Below are 21,910 nucleotides of genomic sequence, written 5' to 3' on the forward strand. Positions count from 1 at the left end.
ATCTTGCGGTAATGAATTCTACAGCTTAACTGCATACTGTGTGAAGTCCTTCCTTTTATCTGTCCTGAATCTCCCACCATTCAGCTTCATGGGATCACCCCGTTTGGGTTCTAGTATTATGAGAGAGGAAGGAAAATATCTCCCTACCCACATTCTCCGCCCCGTACATCGTCTTGTACACCTGCCCTGAAGAACGGCCATTTATCCATTTTGCGGATGCATGGTACCCAGGTGAGCGGACCGCACGGCTCCCTGACCTTCCCTCCGCCAAGTCCCTCGGGATCCAGGGGGAGGTCCCTGCTTTCTGGCAGCAGTGAGGCCTTGAGGGTTGCCCCACAGCTGTCTGCTCTTGGGCGGGTGGCACAGGAAATCCTTCCTCAGGCGGACGCCTGCAGACGTATGGTCAGCGGGGGCCCTGGCTTCCCTGCTGTGAGGGGCTTAGGCGGCTGCATCAAGCACGTCAGCGTCACTGTCGTGGCGCACCTGAGATAAGAGACTCACGGCACGCAAGTGCTTCCCAGCGGGCAGCTGGAGCACCCCTGTCCGACGTGACAAATCAAGTCAGCCACAGTCAGGAAGAGGAAGGAGGGGGCGCCCTGGCAAAGTGGGTGAATTCAGTAGACCTCGTCACAAAGGCGGGAGGCCGGGGCCTTGTCCTTAAAGCTGGGAGGCAGAACCCTTCACCCAGGGGCAAATTCCAGCCTTCCCAGAGGGCCACACCCCTTCTCCTGGCCCCACCCCCTCTCCCCCACCCCCTGGGCGGTTTCTTGGCTTTTGTGGAGTTTTTCCCCATTCAAAAAGGTGAAAATGCCCCTCCCGAGGTTCAGTTACAGGCAGGAAGAGCTTTAAGCTAAAATATGCTGGTAATTTGGCCCCACCCCTTTTGCCTTTGGCCCCACCCACCACTGCAATGCAGGCCTCGGACTGGAAGAGGTTCTGCACCCCTGCTTTCAAGTGATCGGAATTTGGCTTGAAACCCACGTTTCTGAAATCGGGGGAGAAGCAGCAGCAGCACAAGACCCCACATTTAGGCAATGTTACCTCCAAGTTGATAAATACTGCTTCCATGTCTTGTGGCGTCAGTATCAGCCTCAATGGATTCATGTAATTCTGCAAAGGCAAAGCAGGAACAAATGAGGAACTGAGGGCAAACGCCTTGCCCGTTTCAGCTTGGATCGACATCCTCTGTTGCAGATTGAAGCCAGATCGGCCCTGTTGAGAGAAGGCATGTGGAATGGCCACCCTGGGGCGGAACCACTTCAGAACGTGTTAGGGAACGTTTGAATTCTTCCCTGCATCGAAAAACTGACCAAGGGGGCAGAAGGCCAGGCTGGAAGATACCACCCGCCCCCCACCTCAAACTGTCCTCTGTAATGTTCTCCAAAGTTCTGGCTGACATCAATGTTTGACATCCAGTGGTGTTTACTATCTAACAGTCGATACCTGACTATTTTTAGATGCCTGCCATGCAGCATCATTCACAATTCAATGAATATTGTATTGACTTGTTTCTAGAGGGCCTGGACCAGCAGTGAATGGGGGGTTGTACAATGGAGCATCGGCAGAGATTGGCCAGCCATTCCTGTCCCCAAGGAGCCTACAATCAGGGAGGGATAAGAGGCCAAGCTGATAAGGCAGGAACGCAAGCATGTCCCAGCCTGACTGCTGCAGCCCTCTCTGGAGGCTCTTCTCTGATGCTGCTGCCCACAATAGGGTGCTAGGCAGCTACCAGGGAACAGCCTTCTCAAAGCTGGCGCAACCTCCCCTGGGAGATCTGCCTGCGTCTTCAGCATGTACATTTCACCGCCTCTTCCAGCAGGCAGGGGACCTTTAATCTGGCACTCTGATGATCAGCTTCACAGGTGGCTCTTTAATACTTTTAATGTTTTAATATTTTGATATTTTTCTTGTATTTTTTGTTTGGATTGTTACTGTGTTGTTGGTTTTGATTGTAAACTGCCCTGAGAACATCTGCCACTTGGTGGTAAATAAATTTAACAAACAAACCAACAAGGTCTTTTTCAGAAAAGCGGGAGTCCTGAGGCTGAGAGAGGGGGAAATACCGAGGGGTGTGGTGGAGGACATTCTGGGTAGAAGAGGCAGCAAGAGAAGACAGGGGAGAAGAGGGGGAGATGGTGGGAGAGGGATGGGTGGAAGGGAGAGAAGCTACAAGCAGGGATTTAAAAAAATATATTTGTTACATTTATATCCTGCCTTTCTTCCTCTTGCAAGGAGGCCCAGGCGCCTTACGTGGTCCTCCTCCTCCTCCCCATTTTATCCTCACAACAGCCCTGCGAGGTGGGTGAGCCTGAGAGTCAGCGACTGGCCCAGAGTCACCCAGTGAGCTCCACGGCCGAGTGGGGACTCGAACCCAGGCCTCCCCAGTCCTAGTCCAACACTTGAGTCCCTACACCACACTGGCTCTCGAGATATATCAGGGATATGTCAGGAAATGCAGCCAGAGAGAGAGAGAGAGAGCGCCATGCCCTGAGGAGCTTGCGATCTGCATTCCAGCAGCGGGGGGGGGGGCGGTCACCAGAGGGGCCAAAAGGATAACCGTGAGCAAGGCGGCTCCGGACGTTCTGCCTGCACTGCTGCTCCGGATGCGTTCCGAGGGGCTGGGCCTTCGCGTCAAAGGTGGGTGCCGAGGCGAGTTTGAAGGGACAGAGAAGGGGGCCAAACCATTTGAGGAAGCGGGAGAATATAATGTACGTACCTTAATTGCCCTGCAGACAAAAGATTCAATACATGACACTCCCCGTCCATCCATTCATCTCTTTCATTCACACATTGATTGATTTATTTAGCAAAGAAATAAAGCAAATGATAACTCGGGATGATTTTCTTAACATTGTGGCTTCTACTTGATTGCTAATCACCAAAGGGAGAAGTAATCACAACTCTCTAGCACTTGTCTCCGCACGATGATGCCACTGAAGTCTTCATCTTTTCTTCTTTTCCTGGAGCAAAACCCGAGACATAATTCATCAAAACCAATTAAAAGCCACGAATGCGTACAGCAAATGTCCCTTTTAATCCAATTAGTTTCACTGACAAGCTGGTGCTGGCGAGAATCCAGAGATGAATAGCTCCCTTTTCTTATCATGCGAAGGCCATCAAACAGAGATATGGGGACGGGACTCACTGGAACAGCAGAGCTCCTGACACTCGGGGAGAGTTATGAGCCTTTTGAAACACTGCCGGTGGATCGGGGTGGGAAGCAAAGCCTCCTCTGACACTGCAGGGGGGCTTCTAAAAGGTGTGGATGGCCAAAATGGCAAGAGAAACATCTCCTCCTCCTTTCATGGTGCCTTCAGCCTTGGAGTGGATCTTCTGGGGGCAGAAAGAGAGGAGCCCTTGAGAGCGTAGCTATTTTAAAGCACCCAGTGCCGTTCTAACTTGGCGGAGATCTGGGCACCTGCAGGCATCAGCTATGCAAGAAACAGCTTTGGACTATTTCTTACATTTATACCCTGCCTCCTGGTCTGAAGTCCTGGAGAGACACTGCCAAGTCAGGGCTGGTGCCAAGGGCAGGTGTGGTGGGGCACCTGCCGAGGGCCCACACCCCAGCAGGGGCCCACCGGCAAGAACCCCCTGGAGTTGCTCCTCCTCTCCACTGTTGCAACCTGCGTGATCCCCTGCCTCTCGCTCCGGCCCAGGCAGCGGTGGTGGTGGTGAGGAGGAGGAGCGGGAGATGCCGCGGCCTCCTTGCTCCCTGGCTCTTTGCCTGTCAAGCAAGCGAGTGGCGGCAGTGATGAGAAAAAGGAGGAGTGAGAGCAGATGGTGACCGTGGCAGTGAGAAGGTGGACTCACAGAGGAAGGGGGCCCACAGAGGGTGTCTTTCTCAAGGGCCCCCCAGAACCTGGAGCTGAGCCCAATGGACCAGTGTTCCGACTCAGTATGAAGCAGCTCCAGAAGTTCCCAGCTCAGGCGTCTCCTGGAATCATCAGGGTGGAAGGGGCCTCAAAGATCATGCAGTTCAACCTCCTGCCAAGAAATCCCCTCCTCCCACCCCCCAACAGGCATCTGGATCCATGACTGATCTCTGCCCCGAGAGGAGGCCACGGCCTGGCTCTGTGGGGACACCGCCAGGCCCTTCAGCAGGGAGCTGGGTGGGAATGACTGAGGAAAGCCAAGCGTGGGGCTGTGCCACCGCCAGGGCCACTGAGCTGTGGCTGCTCCCGGTGGGTCTGGCTCAGTGTGCAAGCGGCATTTGGCGTGCTCTCCTGTGTGGCCAAGGCTGCCGCTTTATGCCGAAACGTTTCAGATTTTAAAATCTGTCTATATTTCTTAAAGGCCCGCATGGGTGTACGCCGGATGCGCTGGCGTTGACTGCTGGCTTTGCCTCGGAGCGCTGCGCCGTGCGCTTTGCCTGCACAGTGGCTCGTCCAGAGCTTCATCCTCTTGCCAGGAGGCTCAAGGAGGAAGTCCCGCCTCCCCAGGCTGCAAAATGGCCATGTCTTCCGCCAGCGTCCTTTGGCATGGCTGCAGGGGGCGTGGCCAGTGGCGCCTCTGCAGGGCTTTCGTGGTCTTCCAAGGAGTCGGTGATCCGTTCCTCTGAGCCTGCAGGCAAAGGCATGACCTCGGGCTCTGGGAGACTCGGAGCTGAACCTAGTGGCCGGGCTCCACTGGGGAAGAGCCAGGGCACAATCCACCTCCTTCTTGGAGCTGCTCCTCCTTGAATCCAAGAGCTCAATAGGTGGCCATCCAGCTCCCATTCAACCCTGAGGGAGAGCCCACCATCTTCCAAGACAGCCCGGACCGTTGGGAAGTCCTTATTCACGTAAATCCCTTTTCTTATCTTTTGAACAGATCAACAGAAAATAACTTTGCTCCACCACCTATGTGACAACCCTTCAAGTATTTGAAGGTGGCAGTCCTGTTGCCTCTTAATCGTCTCTTCTCCAGCTAAACATGCCCAGCTCCAACCTTCTAAGACGTGGTCCCCAGCCCCCTCCGTATCTTTGCCACCCTCCTCTGGACACGGTCCAGTTGGCCGATTTCCTTCTGAAATTGCGGTGCCCAGCACTGGACACAGGGCTCCAGGTGAGGGGTGACCAAAGCAGAACATAGCCGTCCCGCTGCCTCTTGCAATCTGGACACTATCTTTGTGTCGATGCAGCCTAGAATTGCATTACCCTTGTTAGCCACCGCATCACACTGTGGACTCATGCTTAGCGTCCTGTCTACCAAAAGCCCTGGGTCCTTTTCACGTCTTCTTTTGTCAAGCCAGGTGTCAGCATTCTGTATTTATGCATCTGGTTCTCCCTACCCAAATGCAGAGATTTACATTTACCTCTGGTGAAATTCATGCAGCTAGACTTGTGCCAGTTCTCCAGCCTTGTGAGATCATCTTGAATCCCCCTGCTCTTGGGGGGGTGGGGGGAGATGGCGTATGGCTACAAGCAAGAAACATTTGTGTGTGCGGAACTGTGTTTCTCTTCTAAGGCCTTAGCTACCCTTCCCAGAGCAGCGGCATCTGCAAATGTGATTACTGTTTTCAGCCCAAAGCATTTACAAGCCCTCAGGCTGAAAAGGCCCTGAGCAGCACCTGGCAACTGGAGAACAAGGGCCAGGAGTAGGCTGCCGTGAGGCCTTTGGAGATCCGGTGCAAATACCCGCACATCAGATCTTGGCAATTTGCATCCATGGGACAGAAACGCTGTCTGTCATGAACCTCCCTTGCCAACTCCAAAACATCCTCCCAGAGTAGACTACATCTCTCCTACAAAATGCTGACAACGCACCAGTCTTAATCCCATTTGTGCAACTTCTTTTGCTTTCCGTCACCCCTGCCTTCCCCTGCAGCACCTCGGCACCCTTTCCTTCCCTCTCCTCTCTACCTCTTCTCTCTCCATTATCAAACTTTGGATTGGCAGCTCTTTGGGGCAGAGACCACACATCATGCACGTCGATGGCATGGCCTGCATAACAAAAACAGCAGCAATGTGGCAATCCGCACACCCTTCACTCACCTTTTCTATCTCTTCAAGTGTCTTGTAGTATTTGGCCTCCGTTTCCTGAATTTCTAGTAAGCAGCAGTTCCTTTTGTCATCTTCCGTCATGCCCATTTTCTAGAGGAAACAAAAATAAGCCATTCGCATCTTAAACATCTACACTGCCTGGTGGAATGGATCAATATTCAATGATGTGGAATATAGCAATGCCTTATCAGACCCTGGGTCCATCTAGCCCAGTACTGTCGGCACTGACTGGCAGCCACGGTTCTCCAGGGTTTCAGGCAGGATTCTCTCCTGGCCCTACCTGGAGATGCTGCCAGGGACCTTCTGCTTACAAACCAGGAGCTCCACCACTGAGCTATGGCCCTTTCCTTCCCCGCTCTGCAAATTCCCTATCAGTGCAGGCGAGTGAGATTTTTGGTGCCCAATTAGTCATAATTTGCTTTAAAGGCTCTTGGCTGACCTTGGAATGTTAGTCTAATGCTACATTTGTTTAGATCCTGGGCCGATCCATCCCACTGAGCTTGGTGTGTGTGTGTGTGTCTCATCAAGAGAATCCCTCTGGACCAGCAATCTGCATTTTGACCTGCAGATCCGTGTTACAACAACCACTAAACAAACTCCAGTGGTCTTAAATTGTCTCACTTACAGCCAAACTAGATGTGCTGGTGGCAGACCTGGCTGCCAAAATTCATTTTGCAGTTGTAACTTGCTTTACAGAAGCCTTCAGTTGGAAGAGACCTCGGAGATCATCTAGTCTAACCCTCTTTCAGTGCAGGAACCTTGCAGCTACAGCATCCTTGACAGGTGGCCGCCCACTCTCTGCTTAAATACTTCCTGCAAAGGAGATCCCACCACCTCTCAAGGCAGCCTGGTCCACTGGTGAAGGGCTCTTCCCATTAAGACATTGCTCATACAAAATTCTCTTGATTTATAACTCCCTCTCTTAGGGCCAAACTCCAGGATCCGTGACTGACCTGAGTGTGTTGGGCCTTTAATGACAGCAACAACTACAACAACAATTAATTGCACCCCTAGCAGTGGGTTACCAATTTGTCTAAGGAAGTAGCGTAAGGGTCAGAGTGTTTCACTGTGACCCACCATCATATTTAAATGGGGGGGCCGGGGGAGACAGGATGCTTGTGACTCTATTTCTCTTCTGCAGAATTCGAAGGAGGTTGATGCAGATCACGTTAACCCTCCCCCCCGTGCTAAGCCCCCCCACCAAAATTAGATACTTGGCAGAGTAGTTGGCTACTTGGGGCAAGGAGCAGGCGGATGCATCAGGTGGATGAAGCAGACTGAGCCGTTACATTTTCCGTCACTGCCCAACTGTTGCCGATGAACGTTCATGCCAGCTGGGGTTCACGTTTCCACAGAGATTCTCTACACGTGCACGTGTGTGTGGGGGGCGGGGAGAGAGATGGGCATCTATGCATGAAGCTGGCAGAAGCTGCACATCACTCAAGGGGAGACAGGCAGGCAGCCCTTGCACGGAATCCATTTGCAGGCAACGTCTGGAAGACAATGGGGCCGAAGGGGTCCAAGCGCTCCAAGACTGAAGGCCTCATTCCCACCCAGTGATCCACACAGGCGTCGCTTGAGAGCACATCGCTCCTCCCAACATGCGTGCTCCTCTGCACAGTACATGATTTGCTCGTTTCCCCCCAGGGTGCCAGCCAAACTGGGTCTTTCGACTGCAGCTCACTTGCCAGATTACACCCAACCAGCTGCCTCTATGGCCAGACCCACGCAAGGAGCAGAATGAGGCCCGGGAGCCCTGGGCTGAGCGTTTTCTAGCCCCCACACCCAGCTCGGGCTTTGTGCCAAAGGTCCAGAGAAACAAACACCCTTTCCACGTACAGCCACACACTTACCTGCATGTACCTGATCTGAAGCATGTGAAGATCACAAGCAAAATAAATTGAGGTTATATATTTTGCATCATAAACTGCAAAATATAACTAATATAAATATAATATTAAAAAAAACTGCATAAACCCGTTTTGAAAAAAAATGCATTTGCCAAACGACGTTTAGGGGGGTTTTAAAGTAATGAAAGGGGATCGCACTGGTCCTGAGGAGGAGGAGGACTGTTTCATCGCCCCCAAAACAGACCCTGCAGCTGTACCACCTGGAGAGCCACACCCCTTCGCTCCCCATAGTCACCCATCTCTGGCCTGTGCCAGGTTTGTAGCTGACCTGACGAACTGCACCCAACTGGCTGCATATGTGGCCAGATCCACACATGGAGCAAAAGAAGGGGGTAAGAGCCTCTTAGTGATAAGTGTATGGGTGTGACAGGGCGGGGAGGGGGGATACCATTTGCCCCTGAAGAAAATCATCAGTGGGAAAGGTTCTAAACTGTTGAACCTCAGGGCTGTGGGCCAAATCAGTCCCTCTTCCCACACCCTCTTCTCTTGGCCCCACCCCCTTTCCTGACCATCTACCCTTTGGTGGTTTCCTGGCTTTGGAGCATTTTCCCCATTCTAAAAGGCTGTCAGGTGGGTGATGACTGGGGAAAAGCAGGGCCTTTTCAGACATGGCCCCCTTAATGGAGTGCCCTTTCCCAGGAATGCTTCTCGGAGGCCAACTGTGCTGCTCACTTCTAAGGGCCTGGCAATGACGTTTCCATTGGCCCAGGCCTTCCAGCACAGAAGATCAGTGGTGTAAAAAGTTAAGCAGAGTGGATGCTAAACTTTTGACACCACTGATCTGCAGTGTGTTTTCCTTTCATTGTTATTTTATAATGTATTCTGAATGTTTATTTTATTTACAACATGTATATACCGCTCCACATCTAAACAGATTCTAGAGTGGTGAACAATAAAAGATAAAAGAATACATGTTCTAGTCTGCAACTGTAACTGAGTGGTAGGTTTTGTCTTAGCTGGTGTTTGTTGTTTGCTTTTTGGAATGTTTGCTCTTCTTATTATCGCATCGGATTTTATTATATGAACTTTATCGTTGTACGCCGCCTTGGGAGGGTGCCTGGCCTGAAAGGCGGCCAAGAAATATTGTGAATAAAATTAATCAAAACGCTGACGTTTTACAATGGTGCTGTGCACAGCCCGGACAAGTTTACTGACGGGCACCCGAAGCAACCCTCTAAGCAAACACAAACAACAGAGCGTGTGGATCCAGCCCATAGCCTGGCTGGCGGGGGCACTCAGCAGGAGAATGTGGCTGGGCAGCTGCTCATCCTTTCTTCCCGCCTGGGATGGGCACTTGGCAGCTGCATCTTCTGAAATTCTAAAATAAATGTCACTTCACTGCAAACAACAAAATTATTTGAAACCTGAGACGTTCCTACACCTCCTCTCCTGGAGGTTTTAGAGAAAGGCTGGAAACATGAGTCACAGCCTCTCTCTGGCACGCATTGAAACCAGAGCAGAAGCTCAAGTGCAAACGCCTTGAAATGCACATCGGCGCTGTGACCAGAGCCGCTGCAAAGGTTGTTTTGACTCGGGGCAGGGCGAGCTCTGCAGAGCCACCCCCTGCCCCTCCTGAACCCACACCAGACGGTTCCCCCGCCTCCCCCTTTTAGCTGGAGGAACGCAATTAACCGGTGAACTCCTCTGTTTCTCCTGTTCCTCTCAGAGTTATGCATCTTGTCAGCTGAAGTTCACAGCCCAGAGACACTAATGAGAATCCACAGGAACCACTAGAGGTACAAACATCAGGCAGAAGGCAGCAAAGCAGGGATGTCTGCGCTCCACTGAAGGCTCCCTTTAATGCTAAACATTTTGCATTATTGGCAACCAGCAGATTGTCTAGCTGTCTAGCTAGAGCAGCCTTCCCCAATCTGGAACCCTCCAGATATGTTGGACTGCAGCTCCCATAATTCCCAGCCAGAACGGTCAATCACAGAATCATAGAGTTGGAAGGGACCTCGGAGATCATCTAGTCCAACTCCCTGCTCAACCCAGGCTCTACACTGCAGGCTGCAGCTATAGCATTCATGACACATGGCTGCCCGGCCTCTGATGAAACACCTCTTCTTTCTCCAGGCCTTTCTCCTGTCGGTTCTCAAGCTCTCCTCTGCAGCCCCATCAGCTAGAAACCTGTTCTTGTAAAAAATCCGAGCTTTCATTCCCTGCGGGTGGAATTCTGTGGCAAGTCCCAAAACATGACCATGTGAAACAAACCGACCTCAGCTCTCTTGCCCACTCTCTCTCCACCAGCCAGGACACCCACAGTGACAAGCGCAGGAGGGGCAGGACGAAACGCTCTGCACCGGCAGCATTTGCTTCCACTTGGTCTGGTGCTGCCCCACGAGGCACCCTCGTCAATTGATGGACTGATTAATTAATCACATTTCTATGCCGCCCAACAGCCGGAGCTCTCAGACATCAAATTCTCACACTCCAAAGCCACAAGCCAGCCTTGGCTTTAACACCCAATGTAAAAAGAAAGGGAGGGAAAGGGGGGCACAAAGGCCCCCAGGAAGAGGGATACCAACCCCTGCATTGCAAAGGTCTGCCAGCACTTGCCGGAATCCAGAAAGCCGACGCACAGCTGGGCTAGCTGAGCAGCCCCGCCGTTCCCCCTTCTCTGCCGAGGGAAAGGTGATGTGACAAGTCACGGGGGCTGGGAGCCATTCGGTTGCGATTTTTACACTTGCCTCCAAAATGTCTCTCTCTCTGTATCATTTTCCCCCTTTACTTCCCCAAAGGTGTTTGCCGCACATTCGGTGGGAGGACTTCTCCAGGAAGACCTCCGAAAAGGGCTGGTTTCCCTACCTCCGCAGGCACCCTCTCCCCATGCAAGGGAGGGCAGGAGCGGCTATTTCCCCAATAAACACAGAATCTCCTGGCTGGGGTATTGTGCTGCTGCTGGTGGTGGGAGGCTCATGGGCCCAAGACCCGCTCCTGACCTCCTCTCATGTTTCATATGAATAGGCCCCCGTTCGAGGCTGGCCATCACGATCTCTTGCTGGTGTTGAATCCTTCCAGTGGGGGAGAGAAACTTCCTTCTGGCCAAGGGCCAAAGTCTGTTTCAGATGAGCTCTTGGGGGCTGCATCCCAGCGGGGGGCGTGGCCGAAGGCAAAAGGAGCATGGCCCCAAATACCACCCTATTTTGGCTTAGAGCTCTTCCTGCCGGTCGCTAAGCCACAACAGAAGAGTTACAACCTTTCAAAATGGGGGAAACATGAAAGACAGGACACCACCGAGTGACTGGTGATCGTGGGAAAGGGGCGGGGCCAAGGCAAGGGGGAGTGGCCAGCTGGGGAACCCCAGTGGGCAGGATAGGGCCCCCAGGTTCTGAGATTCTGCACCCTGCCTTCCAGTGACCCTCCCCCCTTCTGTAGTCTTCTAAAAGGAGGAGCTAAGGGAGCCACCACGCTCAGGCCCGTCTCTCCCCCATCCCCACTTTCTCTCACCATGGGCTGCTGGACCTCCACCTTGATGATGTCTTCATAGATGTCGTCCCCTTCATCTTCACATGGGACGCAGTCGTAAATGTCCTCTCCCAGGTCATGCTCACTGGAACAAAATACGAGGTCACTGAATGCATTGCAGCTTTGGAAAGAAGAGAGGGCAGGTGCTTGTGGTTAAGTTAAGAGGTGGCTGGGGCGGGGGCGGCTGCAGCTCAGTGGGTCGGCAACTGATGGACCTGGGCTCAGTCCCCGGCTGGAGAAGCATCTTGGGTGGCTGGGCTGTTGGGAACAGACGAGCCACGGGGCCTGTGAGAGTTGGGCAAAGCCGGTCCACTGAGGAATCCGTGGGCTGGATTCATAGGAGCCCGAACGCATTCGAGTCTGTTGTGGGTTTCTCCAGCCTCTCTAGTTAGCCCGTTCTGACCCTGCAAGACTGGTATGGCAGAGTCCTAGAAAGGACATAAGCAGCCGAGCAGGGGTTCGAACCTGTGTCCATCATCGTGGTCTCACTGGACAGCCTTCCGGCAATTCAGCGCCCATCACCTCCTAATGTGCACACTGGCCTTATTTAGGGCACACCCCTCTGCCTGTTTAGACTGAGAAAGGCCCTACAACTCCCAGCATGCCCCTGCCAGCTATGCTGGCTGGGGCACGCTGGGAGTCATAGGACCTTTTTCTACCCAAACGTGCAAAGGATGGATGGAGCCCTTCTTATATTTTTAATCTGCCCAAGAGCAAGCATTCTCTGGGCAGACAGTTAAAAGGACACAATGCAAACACAGAAAAGAACAAGAACAAAACGGCAAACGGCACAGGGAGAGGTAACTATGAAGACAGATAAGGGCAGCCTTCAAAAACTAAAAACTTTTCGAAAATGGGAGCTGTTGAGAACGCTCTCTCAGGCCGGCTTCTTCCTGTTGTGTTAGCTTTCAAAAATGCTTGCCAAGCCCCAGCTGCAAGAAGTCACAAAGCGACAGCTCTCTGCAAAGCGGACCGGAAAGCCCGCTCTGTGCCAAAGCACACTTTCAACTCAGCGGGCAAGGAAAAAGCCTGTCTCCCACGTGCAAAGCCAAGCAGCTCTGCCACCCAAACTCACTGGCTGCTGCAGGGGATCCACATGCTGCCAAAGGGGAAAACACAGAGATGTAGGCAGGAGGGCAAACAACATGCAATGGGACCACCCTAAGGTGAGTTGCAGCAACACCAGAATGACTAGGCCACCCCTGGAATGCTCCTGTTGAAGGGCAGGATATGCAGGTGAAAATCAAAGAAATATTTCCCCATCGGAATGTCACAGCAGGGACTAAGATCCCAGATACCACTGCATGTGCCTGCTGAAAAAGCCAGGGAGGCTGGCAACCGTAGGACCCGCATTCCCCATGGCTCCCACAATCACAGGTGCATGTATTGAAATAAATGCAAAGAAAGGCCTTGTTCTAAGGTCCCGAGTCCCCATCATGTTGTGCATTATATCATTAGGTGCACAACAGGGCCTAGGGCCTGGCAACAGCAGACCACACTCTGATAACTTCCTGACTGGACTACTGCAATGCTCTCCATGTGGGGCTTCCCTTGAAGACAGCCCAGAAGCTGCAGTTGTTGCAGAACGCTGCTGCCATGTTTTGCCAGAGGCAGAGGCATGCGAGCAGCTCACACCAGCTCTGAAATCTCTGTCCTGCCTCCACTGAGCCACTGGGCCAATTCAGGCGTCGGTGCTCCTGTACAAAGCCCCAGCAGCCTCAGGGCCCAGGGGTGTGAAGGACCCCCCCCACACACACTAACCATCCCGGGACTGAAGGTCTGCTGGGGAGGCTTTGCTTGCGGGGCTCTTGAGGAGTGCGGCCTGCGGGGCTGCCACGCCTGGCAGGGCCTTTTCGCTCTGACCCATGCTTGTCATGGAGGCGCCAGTTAAAGACCTCTTTTCAAGGACGTGCACACCCATGCCATGTAATGTGCTCTACACATAACGCTTCATCTTCATCTTCCTTCACATCCAAATCTATGGCAATGGTCTCTAAGTCTGGGCAGAGACAGCTTTCCCCAAAGGGGCGAAAAGTACAACAAAGCTCCTACAAGTACAGCAGGACTGTGACTTTGCACACAAGGCTGTTTTTAATTCATGTTTTTCGCAAGGAAGTGGATGAACATTTTCTACGCGTGGGAATAACATGTTGGGGAAAACATTTAACGCCTGAGCGTGAGGGTGCTGCTAAATGCTTAGGATCAGGACAAGTTTTTTTTTTTAAGTTAGCAAACCTGCTTGAGGAAAGGGAGGCCACAGAGCAGGTCTCCTCAGCCTGGTGCCCCACAGATGTTTGGAACTACAGCTCCCAGGGTTCCTGGCCAATGGCTGGGCTGGGCGGAGTTAAAGTTCACAACACCTGGAAGGCACCAAGTTGCAGGAGGCTGCCATAGAGGAGCTCCCTTCGGAACACAAACGCCAGCAGTGCTACGCTGAAGGGGAAGCAGACGGCGACACAACGAGAAAAAGGAAATGAAAATAGTGCTGCGCTTTGCAAAAACCCCAAATAAAAATAGTGCTGCACTTTGCAAAAAAAAAAAAAGGAAATGAAAATAGTGCTGCACTTTACAAAGAATACAGGAAATAAAAATAGTGCTTCACTTTGCAGGAAAAAAAGGAAATAAAAAATACTGCTACCCTTTGCAAAAGCACCTACATACTGGGAGCACTGGGGAGCAGGAGAGTTTCCTGCCCTGTGCCTGCCATGCAGCGGCCTGCCCCAAGCTCTCCCTGCAGCAGGGGTGGACAGCCTCTGGCCCAAGGGCCAAATGCAGCCCCTGGGGTTCTCCCTCCCCCCAATCATGGATCATGTGGTGGTTTCTTGGCTTTAGCAGAGATCCTCCCCTCCCCTTCTGAATAGCTGCAATGCCCCTCTGAAGGCGGACCTCTGGCAAGAAGAGATTCAGCTACACTCTCTGGCATTTGGGCCCTGCCCCTTGCCCCCGGCCCCACCCACCCCAGAATGTGGCTCCCAAGAGCCCCTCCGAAATGGAATTTGGCCCCTGGGCTGGAAGAGGTTCTGCACTCGAGACTCGCAAGATGCCGAGACACCCAGGTTGCGCCGCAGCCGGGACTGGTGAGGTGGAGGGCCGGGCCTGAACCAGATTCGGGCGCAGGGCCATTGTGGGAGCAGTACTCACTCAGCCAGTTCCTCCAGGCTCCGGTAGACGTCGTCATCATTTTCTGTGGTCTCCTCCGAAGGGAATGGCCTGGGTGGAGGGGAAGAGGCAGAGAGAGCGAAGAGCGATCAGTGAGGAAGGCTGGCGCAGCACCAGTCCAAATGTGGAGAGCAGCAGTTTCTCCTGGCCTTGTCGTAAACTGACGCAGCACATGCAGGGTGCAAATGGGCTCAACCGGTAACATGAATGCCACTCCGGAGAGATCTCAGTCGGAGGCGAGTGCTGCACTACGCTGGGCTCCCACCCAGAGAGAACACTGGCTTTGAATTCTCCTCCTGGCCTGGTTGACACAAAGATGCCCCCTCCTTCTGCGTCGAAGGGAATCCAGATGTGTATGAACCCGGGGCGGGCGGGGGGTGGATCTGGACAAATCCTGCTGGGCTGCTTCTTGTCACACACCAAAAGCCCATCTATTTCTACCCGTTTTGAACAGCCAGCAGGAATAAATTAAAAGGAGGCCTGGGACTCTTTAGCTTAGAGAAAAGGCAAGTGAGGGGAGACATGATGGAGGGGTACAAAATTACAGTAGTATCCAAAGTTAGTCCTATGTAGACACATTGAAATGAATGATACTTAAGTTAGCCATGACCAACTTAAGTCCCATTCATTTCATTATTTATACCCCGCCTTTTTTCCTCTTGACAGGAACCCAAGGCAGCTTACATGATCCTCCTCCTCTCCATTTTATCCTCACAACAACAACCCTGTGAGGTAGGTTGGGCTGAGAGTCTGTGGCTGGCCCAAAGTCACCCAGTGAGCTTCCATGGCTGAGTGGGGACTAGAACCCGGATCTCCCGGCTTCCAGTCCAACACTCTCACCAATGGATCTCAGAGGTTAGTCCTCTGTAGGACTAACCTTGGATACTACCCTATGCATGGTGTGGAGAAAGAGGCATTTTCCTCCCTCTCTCGGCATAGTGGAACCCAAAGGGCTCATCCCATGAAGCTGAATGGTGGGAGGTTCGGGGCAGATAAAAGGAAGGCTGTCTTCACGCAGCACAGAGTTTAAACTATGGAATTTGCTACCACCAGATATATAGATGACCACCAATTTGGATGGTTTTAAAAGGGGGTTGGACAAATTCCTGGAGGAGAAGACTATCAATGGCCACTAGTCCTGATGGCTCTGTGCCACCTTGTGTCAGAGGCACTGTGCCTATGCACACCAGTTGCTGGGGAACATGGGCACAGTGGGGGGGGGTGCAGGTGCACTCCTGTCCTGCCTGTGGGCAGCTGCTCAGCCACTGTGTGAACAGAATGCTGGACGAGATGGACCTTGGGTCTCATCCTGCAGGGCTCTTCTGATGTTCTTATTTGCCAGTAATGAAACAAGAATGTCAGCTTTCTTCCACTCCCTCCTCCACTTCTCTCTTCAGATTCTCCTTCTTCCTCTGGCTGCACCTTTTCTCAGTTCTTATCCCGCCCCCACTGCAACAAAGCCCCCAGAGTATCCAGCTGCATTTCCTTGCATGCCGCCCTTGTCACCCTTTGGCTTCCTACCCAGTGTTTCCCTTCTCAGTTGACATGGAGATTGCAAGCTCCTTGGGGCAGAGACGTGCCCTTCCTGGCTTTGTAAAGCACCATGGATATTAATGGTATTGTATATAAATGAAGAACACAAAAACTAATAAAGTGTCCTCATTCAGGCAAAAATGCTATGCAGCCAAAATATCTGTGGCCTTTGAACAGTGACATTCAGCGGCAGTTAGAATTTGGCAGCTGACATGAAATAAAATCCTGACTTTGGTAAGAACTTCACTCGTTTGTTTATACCATTATGGGAAGCAGGGGTGGGGTTGTCCAGTGGTCCTCAGCAGACACAACCCCTTAAGGTGCTTATGGAGTGGTGACCATACATTGCCTCTTACATAGCACTGACCGAGGGTGGGTACACACCCAATATCCATCATCAGGGGGTTCTTCACCCATGTTAGAACTCTGAATTCCTCTTGGCTTAGCAATTTACCCTCACCCTTTTCCCTCTCACCATATTTCATGTGGCATGCTTGGATGTATAAAATGACATTTGTACATGTTTAGAAAAAGTCTAAACGTACAGAGCATAGTGCACTTACACCTTCATCCTTCTTCTAATTAAAAAAACAATTGCAGAACTGCTCCAGGGATGGAAAACATCTTGATGATGTCACAGATGCTAGTTGGTGCTGTTCACAGCAGTTTTTGCTGCAAACCTGCAGACTGCCACCCACCCAAATGAAGTGGGCAACGAAGATGATCAGGGGACTGGAAACAAAGCCCTATGAGGAGAGACTGAAAGAACTGGGCATGTTGAGCCTTGAGAAGAGAAGACTGAGGGGAGATAGGATAGCGCTCTTCAAGGGCTTGAAAGGTTGTCCCAGAGAGGAAAGCCAGGATCTCTTCTCCATCATCCCAGAGTGCAGGACACAGGATAATGGGCTCAAGTTACAGGAAGCCAGATTCCGGCTGAACATCAGGAAAAACGTCCTGACTGTTAGAGCAGTACGACAATGGAACCAATGACCTAGGGAGTGGTGGGCTCTCCCACACTGGAGGCATTCAAGATGAGGCTGGACAGCCACCTGTCAGGGATGCTCTGACTTGGATTCCTGCATTGAGCAGGGGGGTGGACTCGATGATCTTATAGGCCCCTTCCAACCCACTATTCTATGACTCTATGACACCCACCCCGCCACAGTCCATCTGTCCGTCCCCAATTTTGTTGAGGAAAACCTACTTTCATTTTGGCCACGGTGAGGGTGCTTCCTCACTTGCCTTGTTGTTCCATGCCATGAAGGCCACGTCTCTCCTCACACAAGGTGGGCTGCCTCAATCCCCCCAGAAGCAGCCCGTGCCAAGCAGGCGCATCAGGCCAATGCTTTCTGATGTTTTCCCCCAGCCACGCTTTGGCTAGCTTTCCCAAGTCCCTCCTTGGCAGGCCTTGTCTCCAGGAAACTACGATTTCCACTTGGGCTCCCCAGAGCAACAGATCTTGTGTCTGAGGGTCCGGGGAGAGCGCGCGGCTCTTTTGCTGCTGAGGCCCTGATGCGATGCATCACCAAGGCAAGGGCTGTGCCCCCCACTCCCGCTGGCCCCGCCCACCCATCTCTGGGTGGTTTCCCAGCTCAGGTTTCAGCTCATCCTGAAAGGTCAAAATGTCTCTCCTACAGCTGGTTACTGGCAGGAAGAGCTTGAAGCTACAATAGGCGGGGGGGGGGGGGTTGTGGGAAATGGCTTCTGGCAATCAGCAGAGGGGCATTCAAGGGCTGTCAGTCACTCTCTGCCTGACAACTTCCTTTTAATTATTGAAGAGCTGGTTCCTGATGCCTTGTCCCAGTTGGCCCCAGTGGATGGATCTCGGGGACGAAGCGGGATTCTAAAGCCTGCTGCGGAGGAGCAGTCACAACTGCCAAGGCAACCAGGCACCAGGGTGCCAAGAAACACGCACCCCCCACCACCACTCCAGGGTTTTTCTTCAGTCAATGAGCCCCAGAGCAGATTTTGCAACCCACTGAGGGGCGTATCTCAGCCGTTGCCTCTGGCGTCCCTTGTGCTATGGTGGGTCCCAGAGTTCATGGGAAGGCCCAGCAATCTGCAAGCAGCCACAGTTCCCTCCAGACGACGACCATCATCACCATCATCATCAGGTGGCTCTTTGTTTAATGCGATCGAGCAGCCCTGCAAACCGGTCCGCTCTTCCAATTAAAAACCTCTCATTTCCTTCACAGGCTGAACCTCCGCAGCTTGAGCGCCGACAAGCTCAGATGGCGCCAACCTGGCCCTCCCCACAGCAAGAACACGGCTGTTTGAGTCACACCAGGCTTCAGTGGAGAGGAGAAAGCGACCTCCGGGTGTGGCGCTCTGGCCTGCAGGCCAGAGGCACAGGGTTTGCAGGGGCCCCCAAGGGATGGGGGCTGTGGGAGGCTCCAGCTCTGTCCAGCAGATGACCCCACACAAGAGGCATGGCCGCCCCCAGCTGCCCCCTCAAGAATTCCCTGGGAGGCAAATGGATTTTCCCAGCAAGACTACATAGTTGTGAACTATGCCTGTTGCAGTGCAAAGTCTTTTGGGGCGGCTTGCTCGTGAAAGGGCAATTAAGGCCCATCACCTTTACCAAAGCCCTGCTCCTGGTGGGGACGAGAAGTGCAAGAACTGGCTTGCCAGTGTGGATCAGTGCAGCTGCCTGCCTCTCTGGATTCTCTGTGGGGGCCCAGCTCTGGGGCCAGCTGTGATGAGCGCCCACACGCCAACATCTACCACCATACCACGGAAGGAAGCCCTGTAAGGTGCCGCCTCTCTTGACGGGATGGTCAGTCATTAAAAAAAGACCCCCCAAACAGCAACACTCCAGCTCCAAGCAGAGGGGGCTGGAAGGGCCAGCTATGTGGGCGGAAGAGGAAGCCAGGGGGGGGAATCAAGAACCAAGGAATTCTTTTGACAAGCGCCACACTAAAAGCCATTCCCAAAAGCAGGGCTAGGAAACGGTCGGATGCCCCTGACATCCTACTGCTGCAAAACAGCATTTAAACCGACGCAAAACCTCGCCGGTCAGTTGGCAGCAGAAATCAATGTCCATCGAGCGCTTTCTCTTGCGCGCTGGGTCTGTTGCCTGTCACAACCAGTGCGGTTCACTTGGAGATGTGCTGTGATACTGTCCAGGCCCCCCCCCCACCAGAGGGGAGGCAGCGATGAAGATGGAGGTCAGCTGGCACACTGCGAGGGCAGCATCCAAGAAGGATGCCAAAAAGGATGCTCCCCCGGCCCCCATAAAGTAGTCTAATATCTGAAGGTCTAGATCTCCTTGAGGAGGAAGTGCGGCTAACTAGAGCAGAACGGTGTCAGCGAGTAAATCTTCCTGCCACTTAGAGGCTTGTGGAAAGGATCTTGCGCCCTGACACATGATGGGTGGGGGCGTTGGGGGGGAGGGGTCATGTGGTTTTCAAAGAAGGACTCCCACTCACGGTGGACATCTCGTCCCCAGTGGCGTTGTGGTCAGTCTGGAAGTGCAGGTGTTCATCATGACAATCTCCCCCAAGGACAGCCCAGAAATCCAGGCAGTGGAGCCAATCCTGTCAACAAACCTGTTCTAGTAGTAGTTTTCACCTCCACCAGGAGCAGTCTTTGGTAAAGCGAATGGGTCTTAATGGCCTACTCAAGATCAAGCCACCCCCAAACCCTTTGCATTACAAGAGGGAACAATCTATTGTTTCTGGGAAAACCCATCCCTACCCTGTGAGGACCGCAGCTAAGCGCCAGGCAAGGAAAGTCCAGGGGGGGCGGGGGGTGACATCAGCATCCCCAATAATTTTTTAAATGCCAAGCTGTGCCCCTGTGAGCCTCTGCTACACCAGGCATGTTCCCCGTTTGCTTCGGGTAAAGAGTTCTTGAAAGCTTGGGTATTGTTTCAAATGCCTGCAAAACTGGATCCACTGGAAGGGTTTCTGAGGCAAAGAAAGGCAGGTCTGTGTCTAGGGAAGGGAAGTCTCCCTCTGAAACTTTGCCAGCCCCCTCTCCATCGATGCTAGGGGGCATCTTGGCACAGGGGCCGTTTGCTCTGGCAGTGGTTTCCAGCACTTTCTGCATTTGTGCAGCCCTGCTAAACTGGTCCTGCACAAGCCATTTTCTTTCTCAGGAACAGGCGGTGGATAATTACCAGGAGCTGCTAATAGAAAGGAGCGACAGGGAAGTCCGCTGCCTGGAGAGAACGGCTGCTGGAAGTGTTTTCTCACCAGAACGGCTGCCTGTGGACATCCCATAACCCGCCTGCTAGGGAGACTTTAATTGCTTGCCAGTTTTTGAGTATGGATGGATCAGCAGCCTGAGCTGGTATCACATCCCTTGGAGGGAGGCAGAAGCTAAAACGGGGGGAGGGTGCTTGCAGAAAAGATGTGTTGGGAAGCCACACTATGAGGCAGGCCAAAGCCCCTGAGAAGTGCTCAGTCACTGCAGAAATACCAGGCAGGGAGCTGGTGCAGAGGCATCAATCCAGCCTGGTGCTCCTCGAAAGGAAGGCTTTTACGCCTGCGCCTTCAGCACCACTAAGGAATCGCCTACTCTTGAGCAAAGCCTTATTCATGGGTATACCTTTACTCACGAGGAGTCCTTATGCCTCAGGTGGGGACTCCTGCATCTGGTGGCCAATCAAGCATCAATGGTTAGTCACCTGCCCTCTCCGGGGTTAGGTGTCCACCTGGTGTCCACCTCTGGGTCCAAGAGGGAGATGACTACACCTTGAGGGGCAGTCCCCCGCTGCCAGATCTGCCTCAAGGCCCTCAGCACCAGCAGCTGCTCTGTAAAGCTCGAAAACCATCTCACGTCGGCTCATGTCCCTCATTAGCCACATAAGCGCTTCGGTGTAATTACAAGCGCCGGGTCGCCAATTCCATCTCTAAACCCTTTGCTTTGCCTTCAGCAAACATGAGTCATGCCATGTCAACACAGCAGGGCTTGCAAGCAGAACTGGGGGCTGCTGGGGGACACGCTCCCCCAGTTCCACTCCAGTTAATCACATCTGCTCCCATCCCCACTTTCTGTGTACAAAACGGCTCCCGGTAAATTGATGCAAGCTGCAAACAGCGCTCCTGGATTCAGAAGCAGCGGTGAATGTTACGTTGCCTCCATCGGGCCTCTCCTGGGTGCCCTTCTACATTGTGTGTGTGTGGGGGGTGCAGACCCTGGGGTCCACCTAGCTCAGTATTGTCTACACCAGGGGTGCAGAACCTCTTTCACCTTGAGGGCCACATTCCATTTCTGAGAAACTCTCAGGGGCTGCACCCCAGTGGTGAGCAAAGGGGTGCAAAGGTACCAAAGGTAAAGGGGTGCGGCCAAAAATACAAGCTTATTTCAGCTTACGGCTCTGGCTGCCAGTGAGTGAGCTGCAGGAGAGGCATTTCCGCCTCTGAGAATGGGGCAGCGCGGGTGGGGGGACTGCGCAAGAGCCAGGAATGGGTGGTCGAGGGGAAGGGGCGGGGCCCTCTAGGGAACCACCCAAGGCCCCACGGGAGCCTGTCCATCCCAGACCTGCCCCCTGGCCTGAGTCCCACCCACCTGCACCACGCTGACTGGCAGCAAGGGCTCCGCAGGGTTTCAGGCAGGGCTGGGAAAGCGATACTGGGGATCGAACCAGGGACCTTCCGCATGCAAAGCAGGGCCCCCGCCACTGAGCTGCAGCCGTTCCCCACAGCCATGGCCTGTCTGCACCAGGATTAACTTCTGCCTTTTCCCAATTTGTAGGCAAAGTCTTTCTCCTGGCTGCTGGTGGGGTCCTCTCCCAAAGCAGAGAACACAAGAGGGGCAGACAGAGCACCGAGGCGTCCAGCTGAGGGACGCCACCCTAGACGCTGAGCCCAGAAGTCTCTGGAAGCGGGAGCCCCGCCATGCCAGCCGCCA

The 21,910-nt window shown here is 53.2% G+C and overlaps 1 protein-coding gene across 3 annotated transcripts in view; it reads right to left on the reverse strand.

Moving 5' to 3' along the window:
• VAV2 (vav guanine nucleotide exchange factor 2) overlaps positions 1–21,910 on the reverse strand; it is a 189,454-nt gene that overhangs the window by 35,945 nt on the left and 131,599 nt on the right. For all 3 annotated transcript variants that reach the window (XM_084820906.1, XM_084820903.1, XM_084820905.1), the window contains exons 4-7: positions 14,504–14,572; positions 11,345–11,447; positions 5,976–6,074; positions 1,042–1,110 (exon numbers count right to left, since the gene is read on the reverse strand). In XM_084820906.1, coding sequence (XP_084677032.1) covers positions 1,042–1,110; positions 5,976–6,074; positions 11,345–11,447; positions 14,504–14,572 — 340 coding nt within the window. The remainder of the gene's footprint in view (positions 1–1,041; positions 1,111–5,975; positions 6,075–11,344; positions 11,448–14,503; positions 14,573–21,910) is intronic.

Source organism: Heloderma suspectum, chromosome 14, assembly GCF_057233095.1.
Source record: "Heloderma suspectum isolate Gila_16-S chromosome 14, 16-S_ref, whole genome shotgun sequence".
Classification (NCBI taxonomy): domain Eukaryota; kingdom Metazoa; phylum Chordata; class Lepidosauria; order Squamata; family Helodermatidae; genus Heloderma; species Heloderma suspectum.